The 18,461-nt window shown below is 38.2% G+C and overlaps 1 protein-coding gene across 1 annotated transcript in view; it reads left to right on the plus strand.

Moving 5' to 3' along the window:
• TNNI3K (TNNI3 interacting kinase) overlaps positions 1 to 18,461 on the plus strand; it is a 305,572-nt gene that overhangs the window by 220,415 nt on the left and 66,696 nt on the right. Inside the window, exon 21 of the mRNA XM_063624029.1 lies at positions 5,334 to 5,443. Within this exon, the coding sequence (XP_063480099.1) occupies positions 5,334 to 5,443 (110 nt within the window). The remainder of the gene's footprint in view (positions 1 to 5,333; positions 5,444 to 18,461) is intronic.

An 18,461-nucleotide genomic window follows, 5' to 3' on the forward strand; every position in this document is an offset into this window, starting at 1 on the left:
TTAAATAACACTTTTAGTGCCTACCTTTTTAAATTGTTTATTATTATTCAACTTCTATTTTAGTTTAAGGGGGTACATGTGCATGTTTGTTATATGGGTATATTGTGATGCTCAGGTTTGGGTTATGGATCTCATCATCAGGCAGTGAGCATAGTACCCAATAGGTAGTTTTTCAACTTGCCCCTCTCTCTCCCTTCCTCCTCTAGTAGTCTGTAGTGTCTAGTGTTCTCATCTTTATGTCTGTGTGTACCCAAGTTTTAGCTCCCACTTATAGGTGAGAACATGTGTTATTTGGTTTTCTGGTCCTGCATTAATTCCCCTTGGATAATGACCTCTACTGTTCACAGTAGCAAAGACATGGAATCAACTTAGGTGCACATCAACAGAGGATTGGATAAAGAAAATGTGGTACATATACACCATAGAATACTATATGGCCATAAAAAGAACAAAATAATGTCCATTGCAGCAACATGGGTGTAGCTGGAGGCCATTATCCTAAGGGAAATAATGCATACCTTTTGAATACCTATTAATAGCCAAGTACTGTGCTAGGCACAGAAGATACAATGGTGAAAAGACACAGTCCCTGACCTCAAGGCATTTATGGTCTATATGCACAGGTAGACAAATAAAGAGGCAATTAAGTATAATACATGTTATGATAGTACAGGTTGTTATGGAAGTACATAGGAAGCGTACCCAGGAAAAGTCAATCAAAGATAAGACCTAAATGACAGTAGATGTTATGAAGGAAAAAGAGGTAGAGGAGAACATTCCAGGCAAAAGGAATCACATTTTACAATTAACAACTGAACCATAAAATGCAGTGAAAAAAACTAGTCATTCACTTATTTCTTATTTATTCATTTACCAATTTTCACTGAAAAAAATAACACCAGATTATTTTTGGTTTATTATCACTTACATAAAATAGTCAGTACATTTTGACAAATGAATACATGAATGAGGTTATCACATGTTGTGTTGAATGTCTGTCCTGTAGCTTTTCACTGGTCTATTACTTTTGAGAAACAACATAGACAATCTCAGTTTGTGTCTTTTCTTTTCTTGATAAAGGATCGACAAACAAGGGAGAAGTTGAATCCACAAATTGACACCATGGTTATATAGACTCTGCAGCTGACTCACAATACTGTGTTCAACTCAAGTCTTGTTTTTCAGGATAACGAGAGTGCAAGCTATGCTCTAGAATTATGTTGTTTAATATGAAAGCCACTTACCATGACTATTTAAATTTATATTAAATAAAATTAAACAAGAACTCCATTTATCAGTCACACTAGCCACATTTTAAGTGCTCTGTAACTTTATGCTATCATATTTAACAACGTAGAACTTTTTTTTTGAGACGGAGTCTTGCTCTGTCACCCAGTCTGGAGTGCGGTGGCACGATCTCGACTCACAGCAACCTCTGCCTCCCAGATTAAAGTGATTTTCCTGCCTCAAGTAGCTGGGACTACAGGCGCCTGCCACCACGTCCAGCTAATTTTTTGTGTTTTTAGTAGATAATGCGGTTTCACTGTGTTAGCCAGGATGGTCTCAATCTCCTGACCTCGTGATCTGCCGCCTCGGCCCCCCAAAGTGCTGGGATTACAAGAACATTTTTATCAGTGTAAAAAGTTCTATTGGATACTCCTACTCTAGATCTAGATTATTATTTTTACTAAACTATTGATAAATATTTCAGGATAGTGTTGAAAAGTAATAGTTGCTCAATAAATAGTTATTAATATTTTTAAATTTAGCTTTATTCTCCTTTAATGGCAAAGTCTCACCCTTTAAAGTAGAAACCAACATCTACCTAAATCCTCTAACATATTTTTTGTAGCCATCAAGGTAAAAATTTGGTTAATGGGCTGACAATCTCCTTCCTGAATCTGTAATACCAGAAAATTTCCCAGATGTTAGTGTAGTATGGCTGCTTAGGCAAGACTGACAAAACAATCTCAAGGTGACAAATTTCAGTTTCATGACCCCCTCATGTTACATTGCCCACTTTCTGGTGGAGGCACTAATGAGTAGCATCACTGCCAAGAGTGCTTAAAGCAAAGGGGAGGAGATGCCAAGACTTTGCAGAATCTACTTTGAATAATGAAGAATTAAATATCATTCATCTTAAACTGATTTTCCAGACACACTGCCAAGAAGCAAACAAGTAACTCTATATTTTTGTTACCAGAATCTCAAAGAGTTTCAAAGGGGGATGGTTGGCACCTGCATCTGAGTTTAACTCATTTTATGACTAGTCCCTCCCACCCATTAGACTATGCACAACTATTTTAAATGTGCTCACCATACTGGCTTATGTACTTATAGCTACACCAGCTCAACAATATCCAAATGATCATAAGGTAACGAAGTAGAGTTAGAAGGTCAATGATTGCTAAGCATCAGTTTGTTTGCTTCTTGATTTACCTCATTCCAGAAATAATTTAAAAATAGTCAAGAGTGGCCCAGCAAGGGCTCATGCCTGTAATCCCAGCACTTTGGGAGGCCGAGGCAGGATGATCACGAGGTCAGGAGATCAAGACCATCCTACTAACACAGTGAAATCCCATCTCTGCCAAAAATACAAAAAATTAGCTGGGGGTGGTGGCATGTGCCTGTAGTCCCAGCTATTTGGGAGGCTGAGGCAGGAGAATCACTTGAACCCGGGAGGCAGAGGCTGCAGTGAGCCCAGATCAAGCCACTGCACTCCAGCCTGGGTGACACAGTGAGACTCTGTCTCGAGACAAAAAAAAAAAGTCAAGAGTAACCAGTGAAAGTACTCCAAAATGCCTAATTTTTTGTGTCACAGAAGACACATTTGATAAGTAGTGACATATTTGATAAGAACACAATCTAAACAAAAAAATGAGTGGATATATTTACCTCTGAAATTAGTAACATGTTTTATAAAATGAGAAAAACTAATTCTGGTGCAGATGTATTGATAACCCTCACACCCATGCTGTTGAGAGTATAAATTTAGTACAACTGTTACAATAATTGTTGTACTGAAGTCTTTAAAGTAGTTATGCCTTTGGCACATCGTTTTCACTCCTCAAAATATCATAAATGAATAATCTATGAAATCTGGCAACTCATGTTGAAAAGATATTCTCTGAAGTGTTTACACCCAAATTTGGAAAAACCTAAAATTGGGAAATGATTAAAAACTAAATGCAGAGTCATTAAAATATGTTAACGTAGAGTGTTAATAACATGAGAAAATGCTTGATTGCTTAGATTAATTCTTTAATATTTAGAAAAAAAGAATTACATAATTGTATATTGACATAAGGTCAATGATGTAAAGAATATATAAGAAATATGTGAAATATTTTAACAATGGTTTCTTCTAAATGATAACATTTATTCCTTCTAATTCTCTTAATTTTTTTTTATTTTATTTTATTTATTATACTTTAGGTTTTAGGGTACATGTGCACAATGTGCAGGTTTGTTACATATGTATCCATGTGCCATGTTGATTTCCTGCACCCATTAACTCGTCATTTAGCATTAGGTATATCTCCTAATGCTGTCCCTCCCTCCCCCCTCCCCCAACCCCACAACAGTCCCCGGAATGTGATGTTCCCCTTCCTGTGTCCATGAGTTCTCATTGTTCAATTCCCACCTATGAGTGAGAACATGCGGTGTTTGGTTTTTTGTCCTTGCGATAGTTTACTGAGAATGATGTTTTCCAGTTTCATCCATGTCCCTACAAAGGACACGAACTCATCATTTTTTATGGCTGCATAGTATTCCATGGTGTATATGTGCCACATTTTCTTAATCCAGTCTATCGTTGTTGGACATTTGGGTTGGTTCCAACTCTTTGCTATTGTGAATAGTGCCGCAATAAACATACGTGTGCATGTGTCTTTATAGCAGCATGATTTATAGACCTTTGGGTATATACCCAGTAATGGGATGGCTGGGTCAAATGGTATTTCTAGTTCTAGATCCCTGAGGAATCGCCACACTGACTTCCAATTCTCTTAATTTTTAAACTTCTACAAAGAAGTATTAATTTACAATTGGCAAAATTAGGTAATCATTCAGAATAATCCATAAAGCAAAGTGTTGATCAAATCACATTGCATATAATTTCACTAGACCTACTGAAAGTGCATGGATAAACAGAATCTGATGGGAGTAAATTTTGGTAGAGTAGAGGTAGTTGTTGTGGCTTATATCTCAAAAGTCATTAAGATATAGACAGATGCTTACAACACCGCAATCTAAAAGACAGGAAGCAGCAATGTCCTGGAACTTTATCCTCTCACTGATGCAGAGCAATTTTTGTGAGGAATAAACAGGGCATCATGTGTTGATTATAGAGTGTTTTCATTATAATGTGTGCTAAAGAGAGCATGGATTTTGAAACAAAAGACTGCACCAACTATTAGTTACATGTAAAATGTTTATAAATTAAAAACTAGTTCTACACATAACAGCAACAACACCTACTTTACATGGTGGTTAGGAGGATTAAAGGAGTTTATGTAGTTATCTACCTTGATGCCTGATACAAAATGCATTCAGTCAAAGTAGCTACAAGCTTGGTTTCTAAGGGAGTATAGAAATCATTAGTTGCAGAACAGGAAATATTTAGCAATCAGGAATCTACAGTGAAGTTCTAAGAATCACAACACAGTGATGCAGACTTTGAGATGAACAATATTCAGAAATCCAAGCAGGCAGGTAACACGACAGACTTCAATCAATGAGTATTGTTAGCTAAAATAAGGATTTGAAGTGTCCAAGAGAGTTTTAAAAATAATAACTACTTTATAAATATTAAAAATTAAAATCCCAACAACCTTGTAACCAGTAATAGGATTTAAGCTTTAAAAAATCTACTTTGCTCACGTGATACAGGTGCTATCAGAAGTGCAAATTTCAGTGGTATTCCATGTTTACTACATACAATATAAGCTCTTTAGCCTGGGATTTACGGCATTATACAGTCTTGTTTAATCTGCCTTTCAAGCTTTACTTCTTATAATATCATGTACATACCCTATACTTCAGACAAACAAAACTACTTGCTCCTTGCATATTCCTTCACTCCTTATAAATGCCCTGTGCTATTTATTGAGTCTGAAACCAAATGAATGAAAAATTATAAAGATAAATTTATAATATCAAATTATCCATCACTTTCTTTAGACCATTAGGGGAAAAAAGCCTAGAGGTCTCTTTGAATCTCTGCTGATGTTGCTCAGATTGATTTTTAATGCCTTTTTGTGTGTGTGTGTCTTCATTTGTTTCTTGAAATAAACATGTGAATTTCAAAACTGACATGACCATTTGGTTTGCAGCGGCTGCGGCAGCAGACATGGCTTACCACCACATCAGACCTCCCATTGGCTATTCCATTCCCAAGCCCATATCATCTCTGCTGATACGAGGGTGGAACGCATATCCTGAAGTGAGTAATTTTTATTTCCTCTTAGAAAATGTGTTATGGTCAAAATCTGTCACAAATAGTATAACTCCAAAGTCTACTTTCAGTGTGTATTTTAAGACTGTCAAGGCAGGAAGACTGATTTGCCTTCTGCTCTTTAGTCTCTAATTGCCTCAAGAAGTCTGAGTATCTCATATTTCTTAGCTGCTGCTTTCTGATTTTGAAACATTTCTCACAACTGATTAGTAAAAGAGGGACCAGGGTATGACAGATAACTCAGTCTCATCTCAGCTGCAATTTTTATTAACTACGCATGAGCCACACTTAGTCATTTTCTGAAGCAAGAAATTTGGCACAAGATGGATTTGTGTTGGCTTTTAAACATGAGGCAGGCCTCAGAATAGGTGGTCTTCAGTAGCACTGGCTCACGTAGGAGGCAGAAGACCTGGGTCCTAATCCCTCTCTAACTTTCTGAGTTGACAGTATTATGATGTGGTTAACAGCATAGACTTAGAATTCAAATGGAGTGATCAATGTTATGGAAGGGATATGTAAACAGTAAAATAAATTTTTAAATATGATCATAGGTCTAAAACAATAGAGAGGGAATAGTCGTATTATCACAGAATGAAATTCCAAACAATCTGCCTGCAAGAAAAGATTAAGTGTGCAGACAGGTTATGTCTGCTTTGTTCTGAGATTCACAGAGGAGATTGCACAACTTCTTTCCTAGTAACACAGTTCAGTCCAGTGTCTAGTAATCCTTCTGCCAGTATATTTTGTTGTCTATTAAAATCCTTGTGTTTTGATATCAATCGATTCCATTGCTCAGAGTGGAGCATATTAGTTTGCATTCTTCACACTGGAGGACCTCATACATAAAGACCTAATGGTTCTTGTTTTTCCATCCTAAACTATCCTAGTTATTGTCCTCTTAAAATACAACTTTGTTTCTGATCCTTCCTAGGCACTTTATAGCTCTTCAACAAGAGAATAAAGTGAGGCTGTTATTATTTCAGGAAATATCTCACTTAGGAGAAATAGAATAAGCCCCAGTCCAGATGCTTGAAAAGAGAAAGCAAATTTTCCATTCTTTTCCTAAAGGCAAAATCCAGACCAAGTCATTACCCAGTCTCATCTGTGTACACAGAAACTCTTAAGAAAAAAAATGAAGATCATTTTGGGATGTGGATTGAGTAACTCAGAAGATAAACTCTTATCCTGGCCATTCAACCTGATACGTTACATGTTTATTTGTTTAGAATCTTCCATCACTACCAAAATGTTAGCTCCATGAAAGCAGGGGCTTTTCGTTTTATTTTGTTCACTGCTATAACCCTAACATTTAAAGCTAGATGCTCAAGAATGTTTGTTGAGTAAATGAATGAATACCAGTATTGCCTATCAGTGCCTTCAATCCCTGCATCTGAATTTTGATGTCCAGAAGATTTCTTCTTGAAAATTACATCACATAGTTTAGGAAAACATTTTCTTGTATTTCAGTATGAACTTCAGACATGTCTTCTCAGAAAAAGTATGTCAAGCACCTATTCTAGAATTTCCTTCTCTCTGTGGGAAGCAAGCTATTGAGAGGTGACAACGTGCTAGCAGCCCTCACTCGCTCTCGGTGCTTCCTTGGCCTCGTCGTCCACTCTGGCCACACTTGAGTAACCCTTCGACCTGCCACTGCACTGTGGGAACCCCTCTCTGGGCTGGCCGAGGCCAGAGCCAGCTCCCTCGGCTTGCCGGGAGGTGTGGAGGGAGAGGTGCAGGCGGGAACCGGCTGGCGCTCGCGGGCCAACGTGAGTTCTGGGTGGGCACGCCCCTGTACTCGGAGTGGCCAGCCAGCACCACCCCCGGCAGTGAGAGGCTCAGCACCCGGGCCAGCAGCGCGGAGGGTGCACTGGGTCCCCCAACACTGCCGGCCCTCCCGCACCGCGCTCAAATTCTCACCAGGCCTCAGCCGCCTCCCGCGGGGCAGGGTTTGGGACCTGCAGCCTGCCATGCCCGAGTCTCCCCCCACCCCCCACCGTGGGGTCCTGTGTGGCCCGAGCCTCCCTGATGGGCACCGCCCCCTGCTCCACAGCACCTGGTCCCATGGAACACCCAAGGGCTGAGGAGTGCAGGCATGTGGCACAGGGCTAGCAGGCAGCTCCACCCTCGGCCCTGGCCAGGGATCCACTAGGGCGAAGTCAGCTGGTCTCCTGTGTCGGGTGGGGTCTTGGAGAACTTTTATGTCTAGCTAGAGGATTGGAAATGCACCAATCAGCACTCTGTGTCTAGCTCAGAGATTGTAAACACACCAATCAGCACCCTGTCAAAACGGACCAATCAGCTCTCTGTAAAATGGACCAATCAGCTCTCTGTAAAATGGACGAATCAGCAGGATGTGGGTAGGGCCAGACAAAGGAATAAAAGCAGGGTGCCTGAGTCAGCAGCAGTGCAAACCCCTAGGGTCATCATCTATGATGTGGAAGGTATGTTCTTTGGGTCTTGGCAATAAGTCTTGTTGGTGCTCACTCTTTGGTCCATGCTGCTTTTATGAGCTGTAACGCTCTCTGCGAAGGTCTGCAGCTTCACTTGTGAAGCGAGCGAGACCACGAACCCACTGGAAGGAACAGGATGGACGCACCGCCTTTAAGAGCTGTGACTCTCACCGCGAAGGTCTGCAGCTTCACTCCTAAAGTCAGCGAGACCACGAACCCACCAGAAGGAAGAAACTCCGGGCATATCTGAACATCTGAAGGAACAAACTCTGGACACACCATCTTTAAGAACTATAACACACCGTGCGGGTCTGCAGCTTCATTTTTGAAGTCAGCGGGATCAAGAACCCACCAATTCTGGACACACTGTGACAAAATTTACCATCAAATAACAATCAAGGGAATCCCTTTTTCTTTGAAGTGTCTCTTCATAATTATAGATAACAGGCATGTGGAATTTCTAATTTCAATATAAAGATAGGTCATTGGCAGGTTCTAAAAGCATTTTTCGGGTAGAATGGATGTCTCAAGCAAAGGGTTGGGAAATGACAAACAGATATTGGAATATGGCCAAAGAAGGATACCGTTAAAAAAAAGAAAAGATAAAAATTAATTGCTTAGTAGAAAAGTTGTACTGCTAAGAAGTGAAGTTTATCAGCACAGAGTCTTTGTTCTGCTGATGAGATGCAGAGGGGAAGATGAAGAAATAGCATATTAGGAAAGCAAAGTCTTCAACTGACTTGCGGTATGTGGGTCTGCTAGTCAGTCGAGCCTGATTTGGCTCTGGTAACCACCTTAGGATAATGAAGTTGAGCTGCTTCTGTATGTGACACACTTGAGTCTTTATTAATTGTCCAGTAAGGTCTTTACCATGTCAGCAAGCTGAGTGGCAAAGAAAAGGGAACAATGGGCTATATTTCATTCTTTCCTTCAACAATTATTTGTTGAGTTCCTGCTGTATACCTCCTAGGATAGGGGAAAAGGATTCAATAGAGATGTAAACTCTTAAATGGAGTTTAAGACCTGGTAGTTATATGGAGATTGATTTAATAAACATATTAATGATTCTATAGTTACCTGCCAAGATTGAGAAAGACAAAATTCTGTGAGAATATATACTAAAAGAATACTACTTGCAAGTTGGGAGACAAAGACAGAATGTAGGTTAGTGAAGGCTTCCCAAAAAGAGTAACACGTGAGCTGAGATCATGAACAGGAGTTTTCTGAAAGAAGGCGGCTTGGTGAGAAAGAAGAACAGTCTAAGCAACCAGAACATAGGAAAATTCATTGGGAGAACAGATACAAGGGAAAGACTAGTAGCAGTTGCTACATTGTAGCCGTGGAGAGGTTAAATCTCTGTATCAGGCATTATTTGAAACAAGCTCATCTTTAGATGGAGGACACTAACATCATGCTATCCTGGTCATTACTTTCTAGGTTATCAACTTTACTTCTCATTTTTTCTTGCATATCTGTCTTTACCTCATTCCTTGAATTTGAAGCACAGTATTTTCACCAGGATGTCTTCTTAGTCAAAACTCATAAACTAGCACATTGAGGAGAGTAAGAACAGTCTGCTGAAGATGGGAGAAGGCTGGAAAACAGTAAGAGGTAGAAAAAAAGCCTGATACTAGATAGTGACAGATTTTGCAAACTGGAACAGGAAATTTAGACATGAAATTATGGCAATTATATTTTTTCTCTAAAGGAGTGAAAAGATAAAAGTAATTTTTTAGAAAGTTCATCTGAGTTTGATACAAAGGATTTATTTACTTAAAAAATTGTAGTTACTATGCTAAGGCAAGCACTGAATTATCTTGTAATGCTCATTGGAATAGCTAAGCATTGATTCTTAATATGTGGGCTGCAAACTATGTGTTCCAGATTACCCTGAAAAGTTTGTTGAAATGAAGATTCTGGGGCCGTAACCTAAGTTTGCTGAATGAAAATCTCTGAGATGGAGCCTGAAACTCCACATTTTAACAAGCACCCCAGGTGACTTGTGCCCAACAAAGATAGAAAACTAATGGGTTGAAACTCAAGCAAAAGACAAGTTGGAGCAGCCAGCTAGATTGCTGTTTGAGTAATCCAGTTGATTACAACACACAGACTACAGTGGTTACCATGGAGATTCAAGGGCAAGGGTAAACCTGAGAACTATTTCAAAGGAAACATCATAAAGAGGTTAAAGACTGGATTTCAGAAATGGAAGAGAGAAAAGAGACCAGGAGAACTAGGACTGCTGCCTCCTGAGAGTCAGCTAGTGACCAAGAGTACTCATTAGGCCTCTAGATATCAGGAATATTCTTGGCAGCCAGAGGAGAGAGAACAAAGCTAAAGGTGCTGAAGTAAGGTGACAGTGCTTTAAAGAAGAAAAAAAAAAAAGGAAAAGGAAAGATAGCTACCAAGAAAAAAAGTGACCTGGTCTACAAAGATGAAGAAGCTGTCGATTGGGGTGGAATAAACTTATCATGCAAGAAGTTGGCATAGGTACTTGTCTCACTTTTCTCACCTTGCTTTAAAAATAAAGTGGGATCAGGCAAGGCAGATAGGTGGCATGGGAGTTAAGCTCAAGCAGAGATAATGAACCAAAATACCAGAGGAATTAGGAAAAAAGCAATAAAGCCTTGAATATTGGTGAGAAAAGACGAAGAGAGGTAAGAAGTTTAGGAAATTTCAAAATAAGAAACTTAAGTCATTTCCTAGCAATTCTGAATAGGAAGGGAAACAAAAGAGGTGGGGTATGTAGGCAATATTTATATTGTTTTAATAATCTTATAAGGTTTATAAAGCTTATTTATTATTATTATACCAAATGTCGATATAGAGATGTATAGACCTAGACAGGTATAGAAATAGGAGAAGAGGAAGTTTTTTTCCCTTTTAAACTTTTTGTTCCTCTACTAAAAAATGTAAAATAGTATAATATTCTAAACAGAGAAGGTATGCTTTAAATATTTTTTAAGTGGTCCCAATGATTAAATTATTTGAATATGTCTATATTTTTCAAATAAGCGTGGCTTTGAATGAGACATGTTTGCTCTGTTACTGTTTTTAAATTTAATATTTATAGCCACATTTAATTCCAGTGTACAAGGAGGAGTTCTCACTCCGAACAACAGTGGCATGCGAAACTCAAGAGAGCAAACCTTGAAAGCTACGTAATAATAGGTTACTTAGTTTTCAAAATCTTAAATTAATAACAATTGGCAGTAAAGCTTATTAAAATTCCTTTTGTTCAGGATCCATTGTGTTGATCTTCAAGCCCTGTTCTTCTAAAATGATTGAAGCTGAGATCGCCACCTAGTGGATTTATAGGATTTTGCAGATTTTTATGGAAACGGTCAACTATCCCTGGAAATCCTTAATTTTTTTCTCTTACAGAAATAACAAGTTTTAAAGACTTCTACTTAAATCTAGGATAATTGTCAACAGGACAATTGCAAATGTATGAAACATACCAATATGCATATCAGTTAGACTACAGTTAACAAAGCTGAATTTTTATTTTCATACTATAATTAGGAAAACAGATCAAACAAAAATATGAATATATAATTATCCGTGTAGAAAGCAATATTGTAATACCCCTAATTGAGATGTGTATAATAATTTACATAAAATAAACATCAAATGTAAATCTGCTCAAATACTCTTCTTAAGTAGTTTTTCATTTGTTTGAGGCTTTTTTTTTTTTCAATGTTTGCTTGCTTTTGCAAGACTTGGCAAAACTTTTCATACTTGTTTTTTCATTCCTTAGAGAAGCATACTCAGTTAATTGTGTCAGACGGATCCTATGACTCCATCTTTGATTTTTGTCACATATTCAACTCTCTGGTTTTATTTTATTGATAACAAAGAGTTACTGAGGACGTTGTTGTCCTCCAAAATGATGCATTTGTAATGCATGCAAGGGCTAGTGGGTGTTTGTATGTCCTCTTGAAGAAAGCTAAAGTAGAAAAGGATTATTATTTGAGTTATTTTGTTCACTTTATTCTGCTTCTAAAGGTGATGTAGTAGCATATTCAGTAGATGGTGGTGGATACAGTACAGGTTTTGGAGCAGGGTTTTCAGCTTCATTTATTCTGCTAGGAACTAAAAACACCTCGTTTTGTGCCTCAAAACTGTCTTTTAACCCTGGTAAGAAGGAAAACGCTTCATGTGTCTCCACTCTCATTGCACCTTCTTTATGTGCATTGTCTTTATCTGGTTGAATATTTTGAACTTCTCTAAAATTATGTATATCACTGTTAATTTCAGGATCTACTTCACTGCAAAGTATTCTATTTTGGGTTTCATGGGAACTTGTGATACTTAAATCTTTAGCTGTAATGGTCTCCTCGGCAGAGCTTGCATCATGTAATACATGTTTTTCACTTGTTCCATTTTCCCAAGTTTGCTGCCTTTCTTTTGTGTTGCCTTTTAAGGTCATTTGTGTGATCTGAATTAACATACTAGAATCTGTCTTGCTTTCATCAAGCATATTTTTCTCTTCTTTCCCTACTATTTTTATCTCTAGTGCTTCAGTGCCGTCATTTCTGGGCAATGCATTTGTGCTGTCAATTCCTTTTTCGCTACTATTGGTTAGGTGCCAAACGGCTTGACTACTAACAGGAGAAGTACTGATATCCTTGGGAAGTTCTATTCTATTTTGGTATGGAATTGAATTTGTCTTCATAAATGATAGGTTGTTCTTGGATTGTGTTTGGGGAATGAGAGAGGAATCATAAGTTTCTGTTTTTGAAAGTATTTTTTCTACATCGTTTTCTTCCTTATCCATAATACAGTTTTCCACAATTTGATGTGGTATTTGGGGTTTTGTCATTAATGTTTTTTCTTTATTTTCAAGCTGTGCATGACTTGAATTTTGCTCTCTGTGTTGTAAGGCTTCATTTTGGTCTGAAGTGTATTCCTTGTTGTAGCTGTCAGTCTTGTGAGCATCTGAAAGTTGTGTTTGATTCCTCGGGGACAAAGAAAACTGATTTAGCTCACTGGTCTTCGATACATTCTGTCCCATGTGCTCAGTGGACTCCATTGTCCCTTGGTCAGTAGCCCCCCTGGAATGTTGGAGTGGTAAAACATCACTTCCTATATTTTCCCAAGTAGTTGGTAAATAACTAAGCACTTTCGATTGCAGCTGAGTTGCACCTTCCATTTGCCGAGTTGAGAATTGAGAATGTGAGTGCCTGTGCTCAGCAGCAGTGGGTGTAGGCTGAGGCCATTTTGATGTGTTTCCATCAGGAATGTGGCCAGCTGAGTAACAGTTGCTTTCTATAGAGCTCTGGTTGACTACAGGCAAGTTGTAAGCACTGAGCAGGGGGGAACGTTTAGTGTTTCGTTGATAATATGGGGTCTGCTTTGAGTCATGTTTCAGAGGCAGCCTCTTTGAAGTGAGTCTAACATAGTTGCTACTCTCTGACTGTTGAAGAAAATCTGCAGAAGACACAGTATTTATTTTCGCTTTTGTCTCAGAAGTTTTGGATAATTTCTTAGGAGGCAACAATACTTGCTTGCCTGACAAGGATTTTTCTGGATGGACTCTGACTTTTCTAAAAGGATGTAAATTTAATTTTATCTTTAAGTTTTGTCCTTTAATTTTCCCTTTGAGGTCAGACTGAGGGGTTCTCTTCCTTTTCAGAACCCATGAATTAGTAAACCATTTTTCTCCTTTGTTTCTCTCCCCAGGGTTGCTAAATTTTTTAACATCCAACTTAGTCAGTTGGTTACTTTGATTTTTCTGCCGTTTCCGAGGGGTTGATATTTTGGGTGACATCATCGACCTATTTATTTCTACTAAATCAGGATCATGGAAGCTAACCCTCTTTGGGGAATATGCTTTCTTGATTTTTGTTGATAATCCTGATAAATCTATGTTGTCCTCACTCATAAGAAATTTTTCTATTGCACTGTTAATTTGGATTTGCTCTTTCTCAGGCTTTGAGTGTTGTCTACGATTTGGCTTCTTTTCTTTCATGTAATCTTCAAATTGCTCACAGGGCACATATTTACAGATAAGAGAATTGTCTGGCTGAAAATACCTAGGTTTGCTCTGTTTTAACAGTCCGCAAGGATCATCATATTTTGATCTATGTTTTTGTACGATCTTTTGTACATAGTGTTCCTCAGACTCACAAGGCTTGGCTGATGAGCTTGTAATAAAATGTCTTTGCCTATGAGGTTGTAAGCCATTGTCGTCTTTTTCTATTGTAGGCTGCCATGATTCATTTGTTAAATGCTTCTCAAGACTTTCTCCTGCCAAGGCTGAAGCGGGTGTTGCATATCTTCTTCTAAATATGTCACTGCTGATATCTGTGGAACAATAAATGCAAGAATTTAGCACTTAGCAGAGTTTTATTACCCCAACCAAACAGATGCTTAGAAACCTTATGAAAAGTATAAAACTGACTCCTCTGATAATTGCAATTCTTGACTATTTCCTAATTTTTAACCAAACCTACAAAGGACACTTGTCACTTCCATATGTTTTGCAATGACACTCTTTATGGTCACACTGCAGTCAGTTGTGATGCTGACTTAAAAGTTGTGGAGTTAGAAATATAAATGTTATTTATAGTCATATATCTTTAGTTGTTGGTTAGGTTAGCTTTAAATATGAATAATATGTAAATCCTTTTTAAATGGCTATAGTAATTTTTTCCTGAATTCATTTCCCATTTGCAACTTAAATATTGGGCAGAACATGGGTGCAATATTGAGTAATGTTCAGGTTTCAGATAATCAATAATAAGATAATAATTTGACAATGAAAGGGAAATACTTGCAATACTATTGACTCAATGAAATCAGAGACCATATCTGTTTTATTTCTCATAACTTAATAAAATGTTCATTAAATATTTGTTAAATAGGTATTTTGAAATGTAGCCTGGTTTGTGTGGCAGAAGTCTTTGCCTGGGACTTTTTAAATGGTACAAATTAATATAATATTTAATCTTATTAATATTATAACTTCTTCTGCTAGCTTCTTTTAAATGTCTGCCTGCAAATTCCTCTTAATGTTACAATCTTTCACTCACTAAAAGAAAACAGTACATGATGAACGGTTCAGAAAGGAAGCTTCCTTTAACTGTTCAGGGATAGACATATCTACAGCCCTATAGGCACATGTGGAAGAAGGAAACTTGTACTGGCTTCTCCTTAATGTCTGCCTATAATCTCCTTTTACACATTAAATAATATTAATGACAAAAATAATAGTAATACCATTAATTGAGCACATGCTAAGAGCTAGGCATTGTGCTCATATTGTACATTCATCATCTCTTTTAATATTCACAAGAGACGTGATCCATTGGACAGATCCTACTGTCTTATAACTTTTACAGATGAAGGAATGAGCTTTAAAGAAGTTGAATGCTTTCCCCTAGTCACACATCAGCTAAGTGTTGAAACCAAGAATTGAGCCCAAGTCTATCTGACATTAAGCGATCCTACTGTCTTAACCACAATGCATCTAAAATTTAAACTTATTTATTAGTATACTTTCTATTGTTCCATGAAATTTTTTCATCCAGAGGAAGAAGTTTTTTATTCCATGAGAAAAAAAGGAATCTTAACTGCAAAACATCTTAACTGCAAAAAATCCTAACAGCACTATTGCTATTTAAAAGGCTCATTTTTTTTTCATTTTTAACATTGTTAGGTGTTAGGCCTCAAATTTAACTTATAGTAGACAGGAGATGTACTCTCAGCTCCTAGGGGTGGGGATACTCCATCTCCAATTTTCCCCAAGAGGTAAACTAAGTCTCATACTAGCATCTAATTCCAATATAAGATCTGCTGTCAACATTCTAGGTGACCTTGGAGAAGCTACTTGTTCTCTGTGTATTAGAAGGTTGGACTAGATGGGAGCTTTATGTAAGTATACAAATTATTCTGGGGAAAGAATCTGTAGCCTTTGTCAGAGTCTCAGAGAGTTCTGTGACTCAAAGATAAACATTAAGAACTATTAGTCTAGGTCTAAAGTCCACTCTACCCTGGAAAGTCTGTAATTCTTTTTCCAAGTCAGAAGGCATAATCAGAGTGGCAACTTTTTCTTTACCGATTTCTGCTCTGGAGCAGATGTGACCTTGGCTGTTTTCTCCTCAAATACCTGCCCTCTCTAGTTCTGGTACAATGCCTGGCATAGAGCAGCATTTCAGGTATTTCTTAAAAGGATTCATGTTGATCTGGCAAACCAGTGTTCTCAGTGTGAAAACAACAGACTGGGTTTTAAATGGTTAAGAGACCACATCCCCTTCAGTTATAGGAGTTTCCCACAGAGAAGTTCAGGCATTGGACAAAGTTAAAAGGTGAAATGAAACATCTGCCTAAGGTATGATTCTAATGAAAGGGTAAGTGCTTATTTCTTTATAAAATAAAGCCACTCTGACCTGGTTTCTATGGCGTATGTTTCTTTCCTCAGCCATCCCTCTCTTGTGTGAAATCATCAACCCCCAGACACTGGTAGGAACTGGAGTGTGGGAATGCAATGGAATAAACTCGCATCCTACCTTATAACATATGTGAGATAACATATGGTTTTATTCTTATCCAGTCGCCCCAAAATGCATCCTTAGGGCCAGACCCCTGTGGTAAGAATTTCTTGATACAGCACCTCTGTCAATTCATACTCTTAGAGAAAGCTCTGCTTGTTGTAAACCAATTCAAATAAATGACAGGAACCTCTTTACAGAGCAGCTGTCAACATTTTCACTGCTGAGCCTGAATGCATAGCCTTACTATTCAGGAAGAAAAAGGAAGACGTTTAATTCATTGCCTCCACCTGAATATTGACATCGCCCATGTACAGTGGGTAGATGTCACGGCCAGATTCACTTGGCTCCCAGCGTGGGACGATGAATTAAGTCCTGACTTTCCCTGGACTGGGAAGTTATCATCCCTGACAGCTCAGCAAGCAAAGTATGTTTCTTGACATCATTCCTGAAATTAATCACTAGCATTAGAGGGCCCATTCTTCTAACATGTCATGCTCTAGGAAGGTTGCTTACTGCAGAATTGGCATTAGAGCTCGAAGGATGTTGGAATAAAAGCTGATACTAGCCATCCCATAGATCTTAACAGCACTATTGCTATTTAAAAGGCTACTTTTTTTCTTTTTTTAACACTGTTAGGTGTTGGGCCTCAAAATTTACTTTTAGCAGTCAGGAGATGTACTCTCAGCTCCTAAAAGTAAGAACACTTCATCTCCACCTCAGCCCAAACACACACACACACACACACACGCACAGTATTTTTAGAAAAGGAATAGACTAGTGCTATAGTGATTTTTATAGCATTTCCTGTTGAGGAAATTAAAGCAGGGAGGCTCCCTCCTTCAAAAACAATTAAACGGAGTGAGATTTTCTAAAACAAGACAAACTCACCTTCTGTTCTTATTATATGATGTTGCAGAGTTTGAGGCTGGACTTCTCCAGGCTCAAGATTCCTTAGCTTTTGAACTTTCCTTGGATTATATGTTGTAAGTAAGCCTGCTTCATTAAAAGCTGTCGTATTTCTAGGAGGCTCTGAACATCCTGAGTGCAGCAGTCTACCATCCTGGCAAAATAAAGTGCTGCCTACCCCATGGTCTTTCTTTTTCAGGTTTCTAAATGATCCGTCAAGGGTTGCGGACTCAGAGGCCGATGTTGCTTGATGGCTATTTTCCTGTAAAAGTGGCATTACCTTTCTGGACCCCACAATGGACATGACCTTTATCTCGTTTTCCTGAGTTAAGTGGCAGTTACAGTATCCCTTAGCGTGGTAATTTCTTGCCTGGCGAGCACACAGGGGTTCATCGAAGGTTCTGCAACAAAGGTTTTCTGATGTGTGTTCATTTGCTTTGCCTTGTTGGAGTTTCCAGTTAAATACAACTAAACCTAGGCAAGTGAGACCAACAGCTCCTGTGACAAATAGAGAGACCGTTAAAAGATAACATCTTGGGAAGAAACATATAAATCATCAAATGTAAAAACCACAAATATAAAGGTTAATGGCTTGAAAGATATCAGAATGGGTAGGAAGTCCTTCACCATTTGGAAAAATATCAGTCCGGACAGAGGCTACCATTGACATTGTTCTGCTTTCCAATTTGGATCTTTATACATATTAAAAATTATAAGAAACAACAGCATCTGGAATCTCTTTGGTAGAAAAAAAGGCTGTTTCATGAACTGAAACTCATTTAAGATAAAACAGTTCCTGCAGTAACATTATTTTTTCTGTCTCTCTTACCTCCTTTTATGAACTCTCATAATGGAGTGAATGACGTCTAATCTCAGACTGCCTGGTTCTGTCATTTCATGTTCTACGTAGTTGGTCCTCTGAATAAAATTGCAAGATCCAGTGTTTCTCAAACCCAGATGCCGACTCGAACCTATTTCTATTTCCCCTTTTCCTATCTTGACAAATGGCGTCCTCAGCCACCTAAATGTTCAAACCAATGTCCCTGAGTCATACCCTCATTATCTGTCTATCACAGTGATTTCCCTTGTTTTTTCACACTTATGAGGGGTATTATTCTGTTTATTCATTCATATGCTTGTTCGCAGACTGTC

The sequence above is a fragment of the Symphalangus syndactylus genome, chromosome 12 (genome assembly GCF_028878055.3).
Source record: "Symphalangus syndactylus isolate Jambi chromosome 12, NHGRI_mSymSyn1-v2.1_pri, whole genome shotgun sequence".
NCBI lineage: Eukaryota > Metazoa > Chordata > Mammalia > Primates > Hylobatidae > Symphalangus > Symphalangus syndactylus.